A 14,046-nucleotide genomic window follows, 5' to 3' on the forward strand; every position below is an offset into this window, starting at 1 on the left:
GGTGGTGGTAGTGGGATCCCCGTGACCTGTAAAGAGATGCACAATGGTGGCGGATGTGGGATCCCCATGACCTGTAAACAGCTCTGAGTGGAGTGTCCAGGAAAGAGCTATAGAAGTGTAGAAGAGGGGTAGGAGGAAGGGCCGGGTCTGCTGTTGCCCCCCCCCCACCCCCACCGCCATCGCCCCTCCTGGCAGGGGAGGAAGAGGGGGCGGCGGCCGAGGCGATGAAGACCGGGGAGGTGCTGCTCCTGGTCGGCGTCTCTCAGTACCTCAGCAGCAGCAGCAGCAGCAGCAGCTCCGTCCTGTAACCCCCCCCGCCCCCCTTCTGGATGGAGTCCGACCGTGACGGGAGAGGCCCATACCGGCCAGCCGGACCCGAACCCGAGCTCGGACCCGGACCGCTGCCGCCCAGAGAGGGGAGTCCGGGACTCGTGGGCGGAGACGCCCGTGGCGCCTTATCGCTCTGTTTGTTTATTGATTGATTTCCTGCGTGGCTTATTTATCTAGCTATCTTATTGACGGAGAGACTCGTGCGTCTTATTGATGGAGAGTATTTCAGTGAGAGCGGAGGTGGTGCTACTCTTCCTTCACCGTGAGGAACTGGAATGGTTCTCCATAATCGATCGGTCGATGACAGCGAGTGACATGATCGTGGGGTGGGGGTGTTTCACTCCCTTCTCCCACCCCCACAAAAACACCACCACCCACGCTCCCCGGCGAGAGACGGAGCCCTGGACTTCCGGTTCCTGTTGCTCTCTTGTGTGGGAATGGCAGGCGAGCCCCAGGCGTGAACGTGTTTCTGCGTCGCTCAAGCAGACTCCCACGGACACGCCTGTGAGGTCGCGGGTCGTCTTCATTTTTAACCTTCTTGCGTTCATCGTTAGTGGGGGGGGGCGGTTTCTCCTCTGAAACTGACTGAGGTCTTTGTTTGTGTTTCCTAAGTCTTTATTTCAACAGCAGAGATGCCCCCAGAAAAACGCTTAAAAAGAATTTATTCATTAAATCTAAATAAATAATATCTTCATTATGAATAAAAACGGTGTGGTTTGTGTTTGTTCTGGGGAGGGATTGATGCTGCAGAAGAGCCGACTGAGAGTCTGCGTTGGAGGAGCCGGTGGAAGAGAGGAGATTGTCCTCAAACTGTACTCGTCCCGAGACCGTCACGGGCTCTGGGGGGGCAGCTCAGACAAGGGGGGTGGGGGGAGGTCGGGGTCAATCTGCGCTCAGGCATCTGCGGTTAAGAGGGGGTCTGTACACAGAGAGGGGTGGGAGGGGGGAACAAGCCGATGAAATCCTCAGGTCAGTTATCTGCTGTCTGCTCTCCTGCTCTCTCTGGCCTGCTGTTTACCCGATCTGTCTCTCTCCTGAAGCAGTTCACCTCGGGCCTCTGACTTCTGGTGCTTTGTCTCCCCCTGGCGGGGACAGCGCAGTACTGCAGCGCCTCATTGACTTCATTGATCCAGACAGGTGTGGACCCCAGTGTCCCGACTGCTGGTCAGTACAGATCAGGACACTGTGTGTGAGAGTAGGGGTGTGGACCCCAGTGTCCCGACTGCTGGTCAGTACAGATCAGGACACTGTGTGTGAGAGTAGGGGTGTGACCCCAGTGTCCCGACTGCTGGTCAGTACAGATCCAGGACACTGTGTGTGAGAGTAGGGGTGTGGACCCCAGTGTCCCGACTGCTGGTCAGTACAGATCAGGACACTGTGTGTGAGAGTAGGGGTGTGGACCCCAGTGTCCCGACTGCTGGTCAGTACAGATCAGGACACTGTGTGTGAGAGTAGGGGTGTGGACCCCAGTGTCCCGACTGCTGGTCAGTACAGATCAGGACACTGTGTGAGAGAGTAGGGGTGTGACCCCAGTGTCCCGACTGCTGATCAGTACAGATCCAGGACACTGTGTGTGAGAGTAGGGGTGTGGACCCCAGTGTCCCGACTGCTGGTCGGTACAGATCAGGACACTGTGTGTGAGAGTAGGGGTGTGACCCCAGTGTCCCGACTGCTGGTCAGTACAGATCAGGACACTGTGTGTGAGAGTAGGGTTGTGGACCCCAGTGTCCCGACTGCTGGTCAGTACAGATCCAGGACAATGTGTGTGAGAGTAGGGGTGTGGACCCCAGTGTCCCGACTGCTGATCAGTACAGATCAGGACACTGTGTGTGAGAGTAGGGGTGTGGACCCCAGTGTCCCGACTGCTGGTCAGTACAGATCAGGACACTGTGTGTGAGAGTAGGGGTGTGGACCCCAGTGTCCCGACTGCTGGTCAGTACAGATCAGGACACTGTGTGTGAGAGTAGGGGTGTGGACCCCAGTGTCCCGACTGCTGGTCAGTACAGATCAGGACACTGTGTGTGAGAGTAGGGGTGTGACCCCAGTGTCCCTACTGCTGGTCAGTACAGATCTCAGGACACTGTGTGTGAGAGTAGGGGTGTGACCCCAGTGTCCCGACTGCTGATCAGTACAGATCAGGACACTGTGTGTGAGAGTAGGGGTGTGACCCCAGTGTCCCGACTGCTGGTCAGGGGTGCTGCTTAGTCGGGGTTCGGTCTGTACTCCCCAAATTCCCTCTCCTCAGTTGTTTGCAGGTGGGATGAAGTGGGGTCCCTGACTGTAAAGTGCTTTGGAGATCCTTTTAGATCAACTTTCCAGAACCCCAAACAAGAGAGTTTCCTTATGAAAAATAATTTTTAAAGTATTTTTAAATTCCTAAGTGATGAGATATACCAGAAATGTTCATATCAGGCGGCGCCCAAGACTTCATTCTGCTCTGGTGAGTTAATCATTAACTGAACCCACTAAATATTTTATCAAGGGCCACTGAGAGGACAAAGTCCTGCCCTTCAGATCACCAGGAAGAGACGGAGAGAGAGAGATGGCAGAGTTTAGGAGCTTAGTGCTCAGCCCTGGTGAGTTTTCTCTTGTTCTACCTGTCAGAGTGTCGGTAAGGGAGACACTGAGGGTCTCTTCTCTGTCACAGAGCACAGCAGCAGCTGGAGAAGTGTCTTCCTGTCTGCTGAGAGTGTGTTCTGTGTGTCAGACACACGGGGTCTGAACAAGGAGAGAGACCGGAACTGTTTTACTTTCACTTTCTCTTGTTAGCGATCAGAGATCGGTAGTGTAAACTCAAGCTGTTTGGGATTCACTAAATATTTTAATAAGGTGTTTATTTAAGGTAGAATGATTGATGTTAAACCTGACTGTGTGCTGATGGTATTGGATTCACACTGTTAGTATTCATGATGCTCAGATATGATCGTTTCCTGTTTGTTGCTCAGAGGCCATGTTTATTGTACAGTTGATGATACCAGAGAGGAATCAGTACAGATGAACAACAGAGGAATTTATTTGGCCCATAATTAGTAGTGATTCCAGGGTCTCATGCAGCTGTTTCTCCTGTCCTGACTGGGCAGCTTGTTCCCTCCCTCAACCCCTCTCTGTGTACAGTAGAGTCCCATGTCCTGACTGGAGGAGCTCATCCAGCTGTGTCTGGAGAGAAGCCAGGGTATCATCTTCAACAACAGGGCTGGGCAGCTTGTTCCCCTCTCCCACCCCCCTCTGTGTACAGTAGAGCCTCCCACTCCCGAGAGTGAGTGTGATTGATGCTGTATTACTGAGTCACTGATCTTACTGCTCATCAGACTGAGAGGTTCAACCATCTTGTGTCCTGTTAGGAATTAAAATCATACTGTGCTCCGCTCTGTACTGCGTTACTAACACAGTGGCACACAGATCTGTGTCTGTTTAAATCCTCTGTGCTGTAATTGAACTGTTTTCTCTCAGGGAGATTAGATTTAATCCATCACACAGCAGCTCAGTCTCTGTAATCTGTTCCTCAAGACTGTCGGACCAACACTCAATCAATCAAGGTTTATTGATCGATGCACGAACAGTACAGCACACAGCGGTGTTGTCAGCATTGAAATCTGCGAGCTCGTTAAAGGCTCGTTAAGAGGGATAGAAGACTTGGAGGACAGGAATTTATAGGGGTTAACATTGGGATACAACAGATTACACAACTGCAATTCACAGATTGTGTGGAACCAACACAAGGATAGGAGGTATTTAGGTGTCCTGACAGTAGTGGGGTACAGGGTAGGAGGTATTGAGGTGTCCTGACAGTAGTAGGGTACAGGGTAGGAGGTATTTAGTGCTCTTCGTAGGTGTCCTGAGAGTGCCAGTGCCCCCTGTCAGTTCAAGGAGGTAACTGCAGGTGTCTGCTGTGGTTGGCTGTTCAGCAGTCTTACTGCCTGGGGCAAGAAGCTGTTCTGACACCTGGTGGTCTTGGTCTGATACTTCAGTACCGTTTTCCAGATGGTAGTAGAGAGAGCAAGTTGTGTTTAGGGTGACTGGGGTCCCTGAGGATGGACCTGGCCTTCTTGAGGCATTAACACAGTAGATATCCCCTGTGTTCAGTAGCGCAGCCGGTAGTGTTCTGAGCCAGTGTCACCACCCTCTGGAGGACCCTGAGCTCGTGGGCGGAGCAGTTACCACACCAGGCAGTGGTGCAGCCGGTTAGGATGCTCTCAGTGGTGCAGCTGTAGAAGCTGGTCAGGATGTGTGAAGGCAGGCTGAACTTCTTCAGTCTGGGGAGAAAGAACAGGCGCTGTCTTGTCTACGGGGTTGGTGTGGTGGGTCCAGGTCAGGTCGCCTGTGATGATGACACCTAGGAATTTGACAGTCTGGACCACTGCGGACCCACTGATGTGAATGGGTGCCTGGTCTGTTCCTGTGGTCCACCATCAGCTCCTTAGTTCTGCTGGTGTTCAGAGAGGGGCTGCTGTCCTGACACCATGCTGTCAGCGTTTCTACCTCCTCCCTGTAGGCAGACTCATCACCGTTCGTGATCAAGCTGATGATCGTTGTATCGTCCGCAAATGTGATGAGGGAGTTTGTCTTGTTCCTGGAGACGCAGTCGTGGGTGAACAGGGAGCAGAGGAGAGGGCTGAGTTTGCAGCGCTGGGGAACGCCGATGTTCAGAGTCAGGGTGGAGAATGTACTTGTGCCGACTCTGGGCATGATGCCCAAGAATAATTCCCAGATGTTCATTCTGTAAGTTTCTTTCATAATGGCCAGCAGCCCTATCACCCTGCAACTCCCAGCTGGCAGCCCCAACTGGAGCCCAGCAGGTGTGAGCCTGGCCAGTACCTGGAGGGGAGACTGCTGGGAAAACACTGAGGCTGCTGCTGGGAGAGGTGTGAGTGGGGCCAGCAGGGGGCGCTCTCACCCTGCAGTCTATGTGGGTCCTGGTGCCCCAGTATAGTGACGGGGACACTGGACTGTAAACAGGCGCGTCCTGCAGATGAGACGTCAAACCGCGCGCGGTCCTGACTCTCTGTGGTCATTAACAATCCCAGGGTATCTCTTGAGAAGATTAGGGGTGTTACCCCAGTGTCCTGGCCAAATTACCGCCCTGGTCTTTACACATCGTGGCCTCCTAATAACCCCCCTCTCTGAACTGGCTCCATCACTCTGCTCTCCTCCCCACTGAGAGCTGGTGTGTGGGGAGAGGACTGGAGCATCATCCAGGTGGGGCTGCACACTGGTGGCGGTGGTGGGATCCCCATGACCTGTAAAGAGCTCTGAGTGGAGTGTCCAGAAGAGCACTATAGAAGTGTAAGCAATTATTATTATTATTATTATTATTTATTATTATTATTATAATGACTTTTAAGTTAAGTTTGTCAAGAAATGACTTGAGCAAATTGTACACCTTTTACCTGTGGAGAGGTTGGTCTCCTCTCATGTGTCACCTCCCTGATGCTCCTGTCTCTCCTCCTGTTGCACTGAGTGAAGTCGAACCCAGACTCCAGCCCCGTCCCTCTGAGCTAAGACTGGTGCTGCTGGGCAGGACTGGTGCTGGGAAGAGCGCAGCAGGAAACACCATCCTGGGCTCAGAGGAGTTTGACACTGAGGGAGTAACTGAGGAGTGTAGGGAAAACCAGTTCAGGGACGCCAAATATGTAATCATAGTGGCTCTCTTAAGGCACCAGTTCTGTAGGGTTTGGGCATTTACTGAGACAATTATTAATTGTAGCAGTAAATCACAAAGTTGATTCTTTTGATGGCTTTAGAATCCAACCATGCGACATAACTCAAACAACGCGCACACACAGGTACTTATACACGAGGATACATTTATTAATACATAGAATATGCATATAAACCTAACAGATCTTATCGAGAGGGTTATCAGAATACAAAAGGACTATATTCAGTCAGTTACAAAGAGTTACATATATCAAGAGGACATATGTTCAGTATATCATTCATTTAGACCGTTTCGTAAAGTGAACTTGGTTACAACTTCTACATTAGATACTCAAAACAAGTACATAACTCTTAGGAATTAAATTGATATCAACTGGTTTGGATAACAATTGAATTCTCGAGCTGTAATGCAGTGAAGTTGAATACTCATCCAATTTTTGGGGATTCAGATCTCCTGCGGGCACAAAGAAACAGTTGCAGGCTGTTGCTGTCCAATCCGCGCTCTCTGGCTCCGTGCCAGGCTGTGCTGTGCGGCTTGCGACGGTGCGCTGCTGATGCTCACTGTTGGCTTTAACTAGCAAAGTTTGTGCACAGGAGAAAAGATGACTGTGGGTCCCAGCAAGTCAGGAAGAGGACCGGTTCGTTCCTGGTGAAGAGCTAGTTCTGAATAGTAATTCAGCTGTCCACAGTTCCGACCTGTTCACGAGGCCTGCTGCTGGTTACTCTCTGCCAACCTCCACTCTAGACTCTTAGAACAAAGGAAAGTTCTGGCACTCGGACACACTGGCCGTTCCGTGGTTGTCCGGGCTGAGTCTCAGGATGGTCAGGAGGCACGCTGCGAGAATGTCCTGCCCTTGGGATTCTCCTTTGAATTCCCTTTAGAATTGTTGAATCTGAATCTGAATCTGAATCTGAATCTCACAGGCTCTCTGTGTTGCCTGTTTTTACCTGGAGGAACTTCAGCTCATTGATTGGCTGAAAGTTCCATGGGCATCAGAGTCCCACGTGGGTTACTCGGCCCTACCAGTCCCTGATTGGTTGATCAAGGTGAGATATGATTCACTTAGTCCTGACACTTAGTAATGCAGTCCAGATGTCCAACTGGCACTCCCTAGACAGATAGGCGCCAATGGATGACCATTGATCATGATAGCCAGGCTTAGCTAAGTGCATCCCCCTTTGGGAGCTGTCCTTATCAAAAGAAAACATCTTGCATGAATAGTTTCTCTGTGGCTGCACCACAGAGATGGACAGAGAAATGGGGCCTCATTTGGGATGGCTTAGAACACTTAATTCTGCCTTATTATTAAGCCTCGCCGCTACAGGAGTGTGAGAAGAGACAGGGTGAAGTAGCTGGGAGGCAGGTCACTGTGGTCGACACTCCAGGCTGGGAGTGGGATAATATAAAGTCCACCTCAGAGCAGGTCAAACAAGAGACTGTGTACAGCGTGTCTCTGTGCCCCCCAGGACCCCACGCTCTCCTCCTGGTGATCCCTCTCATCACACTGAGAGAGAAACAGAGGAGAGTAGAGAAGGAACATCTGGAACTCCTCAGTGAGAGAGTCTGGAGAGACCCAATAGTGCTGTTCACCTGGGGGACACACTGGGAGACACAACCATTGAGCAGCACGTTGAGAGAGGAGGGAAGGAGCTCCAGTATCTGGTGGAGAAGTGTGGGAACAGGTATCATGTTCTCAACAACAAGAACAGGGGTGACCGCACTCAGGTCACAGAGCTGCTGGAGAAGATAGAGGACATGGTGGCAGAAATGAGTGTCTTTCCTGACATGATGGACAAAAAACTTCTGCAGAAGATAGAGAAGAGGAAGTACAGTACTCTCTCTGTACAGCACACTGACAAACAGCTCTCTCTCCTTCGTCACTGATCCTCTGTCTGTACGGCACACTGACACACAGCTCTCTCTCCTACGTCACTGACCCTCAGTCTGTACGGCACACTGACACACAGCTCTCTCTCCTTCGTCACTGATCCTCTGTCTGTACGGCACACTGACACACAGCTCTCTCTCCTACGTCACTGACCCTCTGTCTTTACGACACACTGACACACAGCTCTCTCTCCTACATCACTGATCCTCTGTCTGTACGGCACACTGACACACAGCTCTCTCTCCTACATCACTGATCCTCTGTCTGTACGGCACACTGACACACAGCTCTCTCTCCTACATCACTGACCCTCTCTCTCAAGGTCCTGTAAGAATATTAGTGCGAGTCATGAGTTCACAACAGGAAGAGAGTTCGCTCGGATTCACTGACTGTCCCTTCTGATCCAGGATGATCCACACTTTCTCTAGGAGTGTGATTAGACTTCGATATGAAGTAAATATTCTAAAATACAGGAAACAGAGGGATTCTGAACATGCAGAGGAACCCAGATGTCTGCACAGCGCGAGAATCACAGTGGACTCTAAACACAGTGAGCAGCATCACTCCAGATCCATAACGAGCCCATTATCATGATGATGGTGTCAAAACAGCAGTCAGGTCGTCTCAGAAGATCAGACAGCTGTATTCAACAGTTTGTAGCACCTGAGATACTGAGACAGACTCACGCCTGTCACTCTGTGATGCCCAGCTCTTTCTTTCAACAGGTCCAGCACCTGAGACTGAGGGCTCACTGTCTGGGATACCTGAGACTGGGGGCTCACTGTCTGTGGGAGATGAGCCTGATGAAGTTAGCAGAACCAAAGTAAGTGTTTGTACAGTACCTCCAGGAAAAGTCTTTACCTCCACACCTGTGGCATCTCATCTCCCACACTGGAGATAAACCTGCCTGTATCTTTACCTCCACACCTGTGAAATCTCCTCTCCCACACTTGAGATACACCTGAGTCTTTACCTCCACTCCTGTGACATCTCTATTCGTTTTCAGGTCCCGGGGAACGTGACTGAATTCACTCCTGAAATAAAATTTCAGAACAGGAAAGAAACCTACAGGTACCTGATATTTTGGTCTTTTTTGCCGTCCTTTGCTTAACAAGCAAAAATGAGATTAAAACATAGGAGGTCCTGAACATCACTAAAAGGCATAATTTGAGGCCGAAAGACCTTCAGGAGAAACAGAATTCCAGAACACACTGCTCGATGCTACATACAGACCCCTTGTTTGTCTCGTTATTTTAAATGCACAGTTTCCTGTGCTCCCAGTGAGGAGCTGCCAGATGTCTGTTCTGCTCACTTGCACGACAGCGGTCTAGGTAAACTCCATTTCCCACAAGGCAACTGGTCTACTTCCTGTGCCACTCCTCCCTCTGACTCGCTAAGCTGCCCGTCAATCATAATGTCATCCCGGTCCAGCCAAGTATCTTGCGGTATCTCAGCGGAAGCGCTCAGTTGCCATGGCAGTGGACTCGCAGTTTATCTGTATGAATAAAAGTCAGCAGAAGGGAATTTCACAGTCACCTCTTTTTCCAGAGACTCGCTCTCCTGCAACCTGGCAGCTTCACGGAGAAATGACACTAAAATAGATACATTGCTTCAGTCTCGCCCATCACTACGGTCTCCTGTGTACTTTCACACCAGACTGAAACTTAAACACTCGGAGCACTCATATCACGTATCATTAGTCCTTAAAACAATAACGAGAGGAATTTAGTAGCTTCTTCTTAGCTAAGGAAGAGGTGTTAGTGGGGCCAGCAGGGGGGCGCTCTCACCCTGCGGTCCATGTGAGTCCTAATGCCCAACTATAGTGACAGGGACACTGTACTGTAAACAGGCGCTGTCCTTCGAATGAGACGTAAAACCGAGGTCCTGACTCTCCGTGGTCATTAAAAATCCCAGGGTGTTTCTCAAAAAGAGTAGGGGTGTAACCCCGGCATCCTGGCCAAATTTCCCATTGGCCCTTACCAATCATGGCCTCCTAATAATTCCCATGAATCTATGAATTGGCTACAGTACATCACTCTGCTCTCCTCCCCACTGAGAGCCGATGTGTGGTGAGCGTTCTGGTGCACTATGGCTGCCGTCGCATCATCCAGGTGGGGCTGCACATTGGTGGTGTTGGAGGGGAGTCCCCATTACCTGTAAAGTGCTTTGAGTGGAGTGTCCAGAAAAGCGCTATATAAGTGTAAGCAATAGTAATAATAATAATAGTAATAATAATAATAATAAGGATAAACATGCCAGACTGCAGTAGGGAAGTGTGGAACCTCTATATTTCTGTGTCTCCAGTGTCAGTGCTGTGACTTTGTCACACAGTCCTGCCCCAGTTCTCTCTTTGTGTCACTGTACTGCAAGTGTAGAATTTCTTCATTTTGTCTCCAGTGTCAATGCCCTGATGTCTGTGGTGTCCCCTGTCTCTGTGGAGTGTTGAAAGTGTGGTGTCCTCTGTCTCTGTGCAGTGTGTTGACAGTGTGCTGTCCTGTGCAGGTATCTCTGCCCGTCCGCGGGTCAGTTCTGGTGCCGTGTCACTGGGCTGGTGTTTGTGATGGCGTCGGGGGGCGAACTGGAGTATCAGACCACACACTGGGACATGGCGCTCCTGTCCCCCACTGGCCAGCTTCCTGCAGGACCCCCGTTTGACATCCGCTGCCCCCAGGGGGCGCTGACGGAACTGCAGCTACCTCACTGCGAGATCGATGACCGTGAGTCTCAGGCGATGTTAACAGTTTCTGTATTGACAGTGAGTACAGCTTCAGCTCAGCTACAGCAGGAGACTCTACCCTCTACCACGGAGTCTGGTGACAATTTGCCCTCTGTGTAACAGTGTGAATGAAGATGAGATTGCTTCTGGGATATGCTGGACTCATCCCTCTCCCCAGCCTCTGGAATCTGTTCCAATCCATTACTGAACCTCAATCCCAGGTCTTCATTACTGGCCCTTAATTAATCTCAGTTAAAGGCTTCATTACTTTAATTCAGTTATTCATGGCCACCGAAGTCCATGTCACATCGTTAACAGAAATAATCAGTGATCTTCAGCCCTAAGTGTCGTGTCATGTCACTAGGTTGAAAGATGAGCTGGAATGGAAGTCAATGAGGAGCAGAGCTGGCTCTTGTGAGCCTCTCCATTCCGGCAGTCCTCTACTGTGGACGTGACTGATTGTCGAATCACACTGGAGCCAACGTACTCAGGTTTAACCACGACAAGCTCCTCCAGCATTGAGTTGATGGTCTCTGGTTTACAAACCCATCTCACTGACCCGGCACTTGAGGCCTAACTGGCAAATACTAACCAAGTCGGAACCGAAGGTGGTCCAACTCCACAAAGGTGCTGCACCCACTGCTCTGAGCCCAAAGTCTTATAGCTGAGAGGGATGAGTCCTTGGAACAAACAGGGAACAGCTGGGGTGGAGTCTAGGGGTGTAACTGAATCGTGGGGCTCTCCTACTGGACTGGAAGCTGTGAAGATGTGAGCAGTCTTACAACAAACAGCCAAAGGAATCATGACTCACTCAGTGTCTTCCTGCAGGCAGGAGTGACTTCCTGTCGGTGGCCCATGTGAGCTGTGGTAATCTTGAGGTGCTGTCGCCCCTGGAGGTGACACAGACCCATGTGAGGGTGTCCATCGCCGGCCTGTCCCTGTGGGGCCTCGTGAAGAGCCTGTGGGACTCCAGCATCCTGGGACAGGTGCTGCTGTTCCTGCAGCCAGGGGATGGCGTGGACCTGCTACCCAAGCTGAACGTGTTTGTGCTCCCTGGGAACGTACTTCTCAGCCAGGTACAGGGGGCGTCCTGTCTCTCTGCCTGTCTACCTCCCCAACACTTCCCGTCTCTATGCCTGTCTACCTCTCCACCACTTCCTGTCCCTCTGTCTGTCTCTCCAGCACTTCCTGTCTCTGTCCGTCTGTTTCTCCAGCACGACGTCGTGGCATGTTTCTGTTCCCCCATTCCAAGCAGTGTCACCCTGTCCTCTCCTCTCCTCCACAGGTCACCGAGCAGCAGGACTGCAGGAGCTCCCTCATTAAGACGAGCTCAAGCTGTAAACTGAGACCGAAAGCGACGTACAGAGTGTCCAGCAGCAGCAAGAAGACTGAGATAATCCAGCCTGAGGTAATGGTTCGCCTGTGACACAGACGGAGATCACTGGCCTTTATGACCCAAACTGTTGAGAGAGCATGAGGGAGAGACTGAAAGATCTAGAGAGAGAGAAGCAGGAAAGACTCGGGTCATGAAAGGATGATCTGAGTATCATCAGTATCATCAAAACAATGAAACAGGTGGACCCATCCAGCAGATACACAGAGAAAGGAAGGGGCCCGAGTTCTGACCCGTGAAGAACACCGGGGGGGAGAAGGCCAGAGCCTCACCAGGACACTTGGAAAGAGCAGTTCAAGGGACAAGAAGAGAACCAGCCAAGAGCAGCACCTGAAATACCCAGGACAGGAAGAGGATGTGGCCAGTCATGTCAGAGGTCAAGGAGAATTGGGATAGTGGAGAGAGAAGCAGAAAGCAGAGTCACAGAGTCTGTAGAGGGAGTCCAGCTGACTTCATGCTCAAAAAGGATTTGCCTGTGTGACAGACTGCTAGCTCTTTAACACAGCGTTACTGTTGTTCTTCCAGTCCGAGTGCTTTTACTGCAGTTATGGCCCGAATTTCCACCCTACGTTCGAGGTGTTCCTGGCCCACGGTGCGAGGAGTCTGGACCTGGTGTTGCTGAAATGCGCCACAAAGGACGGAGAAAAGAGGGTGTGGAGGCGCTTTGTGCAGCTGCCAGGTAACAGATCTACTGAGAACATGGTGGGTTAGAGGTCAGTATGGCCTGCTAGTGAGTGTGACAATCATGCCAGGCAATAGCTGACTTGAGATGCATCTTGTGTGTCCTGTGGGTGAGTAGTGTCTTTACGAGAGACTGTGTCCTGTGGGTGCTGTGCTGGTCAGGGTGAACAGTGTCTTTACGGGAGACTGTGTCCTGTGGGTGCTGTGCTGGTCAGGGTGAACATGTCTCTGTCTCTTTCTCTCTCTGCAGTCCGTGCTGTTCGGACCAGGACCCCAAAGACTTCTGCCCCTCAGAGTGAGTCCCTCTGTCCTCTTTGAGTATCTAGAGCTGGTCAGGGTGTACAGTGTCTTTACGAGAGACTGTGTCCTGTGGGTGTTGTGCTGGTCAGGGTGAACAGTGTCTTTACGGGAGACTGTGTCCTGTGGGTGTTGTGCTGTTCAGGGTGAACATGGCTCTGTCTCTTTCTCTCTCTGCAGTCCCTGCTGTTGAGACCAGGACCCCAAAGACTTCTGCCCCTCAGAGTGAGTCCCTCTGTCCTCTTTGAGTATCTAGAGCTGGTTCCTCAGCCCTCGAGCAGCCAGTAGAAGGGTGTCTGTGTTTGTTTCAGGAATCACCAGCAGCGAAGGGTGGGCAGGAGCCTTGAATAAAGTGATCGAGGAGCTGGAAGCAGACGAGTACAAGAAGCTGAAGAACATTCTGCACCAGAAGGGGATGCCCCGGGGTGTACTGGGAGACACCGAGAAGCAGGACCTGGCCCACAGGATCGTCTCCCACTTCGGAACGGAGGTGTCTGTTCACGTCGTTAAGGAAGCCATGGCCAGCATTCCTCGGAACGACCCAGTGATACAAGGAATTACTGAAGCCCTTTGTGGAGCAGCTGAGATAGAGAAGGAGCGTAAGGACACCCTGTAGGACTACAGTGTTTCACCATGAGGGAGTCACTCCTGAGGGACACACAGTCGTCCTCTCTCGGCTCACAGCAACGCCCCTGAGCCACACAGAGAGCGTGAGGAAGGTGAAGTGGAAATCTAATAAGTAAATTGATTCTTAAAAATGTAGAGAGCTTTGAAAAAAATATATTGGTGCTTTTAGATAATATATTTCAAGGATGTAACTGCTGTGCTACAGTACGTGCAGAATTTTAGAAAACAGTTCGTCAACAAAGTACACTGTTTAGGTTAGTTTAGAAGACAATGTACCAAAACAATATATGCTGTCTGGGTCATTAGAATTAGCTGAAAGTAACTGATAAGCTTTGAATAACAAATCTAGTTTTTCTTCTCTCGCTCTATGATGTAATCTGTTTTCTCTTAGAGAAAGGGGAAGTTTTAGAAGGGACCAAGTGCTGAACTTTTTTACAGCGCAACGTCTTATAAAA

General features: G+C 50.8%; 1 protein-coding gene across 1 annotated transcript; it reads left to right on the top strand.

Annotated features, from left to right (window-relative positions):
- The first annotated feature begins 2,845 nt into the window (after positions 1 to 2,845).
- On the top strand, positions 2,846 to 14,046 carry LOC138243454 (NACHT, LRR and PYD domains-containing protein 1b allele 2-like). The gene is made up of 9 exons (XM_069199085.1): positions 2,846 to 2,906; positions 8,603 to 8,700; positions 8,884 to 8,948; positions 10,380 to 10,594; positions 11,422 to 11,669; positions 11,879 to 12,001; positions 12,512 to 12,665; positions 13,145 to 13,189; positions 13,276 to 14,046. The coding sequence occupies exons 1-9, from the start codon at positions 2,873 to 2,875 to the stop codon at positions 13,578 to 13,580; spliced, it is 1,287 nt and encodes a 428-aa protein (XP_069055186.1). The 5' UTR covers positions 2,846 to 2,872; the 3' UTR covers positions 13,581 to 14,046.

Source organism: Lepisosteus oculatus, chromosome 14 (assembly GCF_040954835.1).
Source record: "Lepisosteus oculatus isolate fLepOcu1 chromosome 14, fLepOcu1.hap2, whole genome shotgun sequence".
NCBI lineage: Eukaryota > Metazoa > Chordata > Actinopteri > Semionotiformes > Lepisosteidae > Lepisosteus > Lepisosteus oculatus.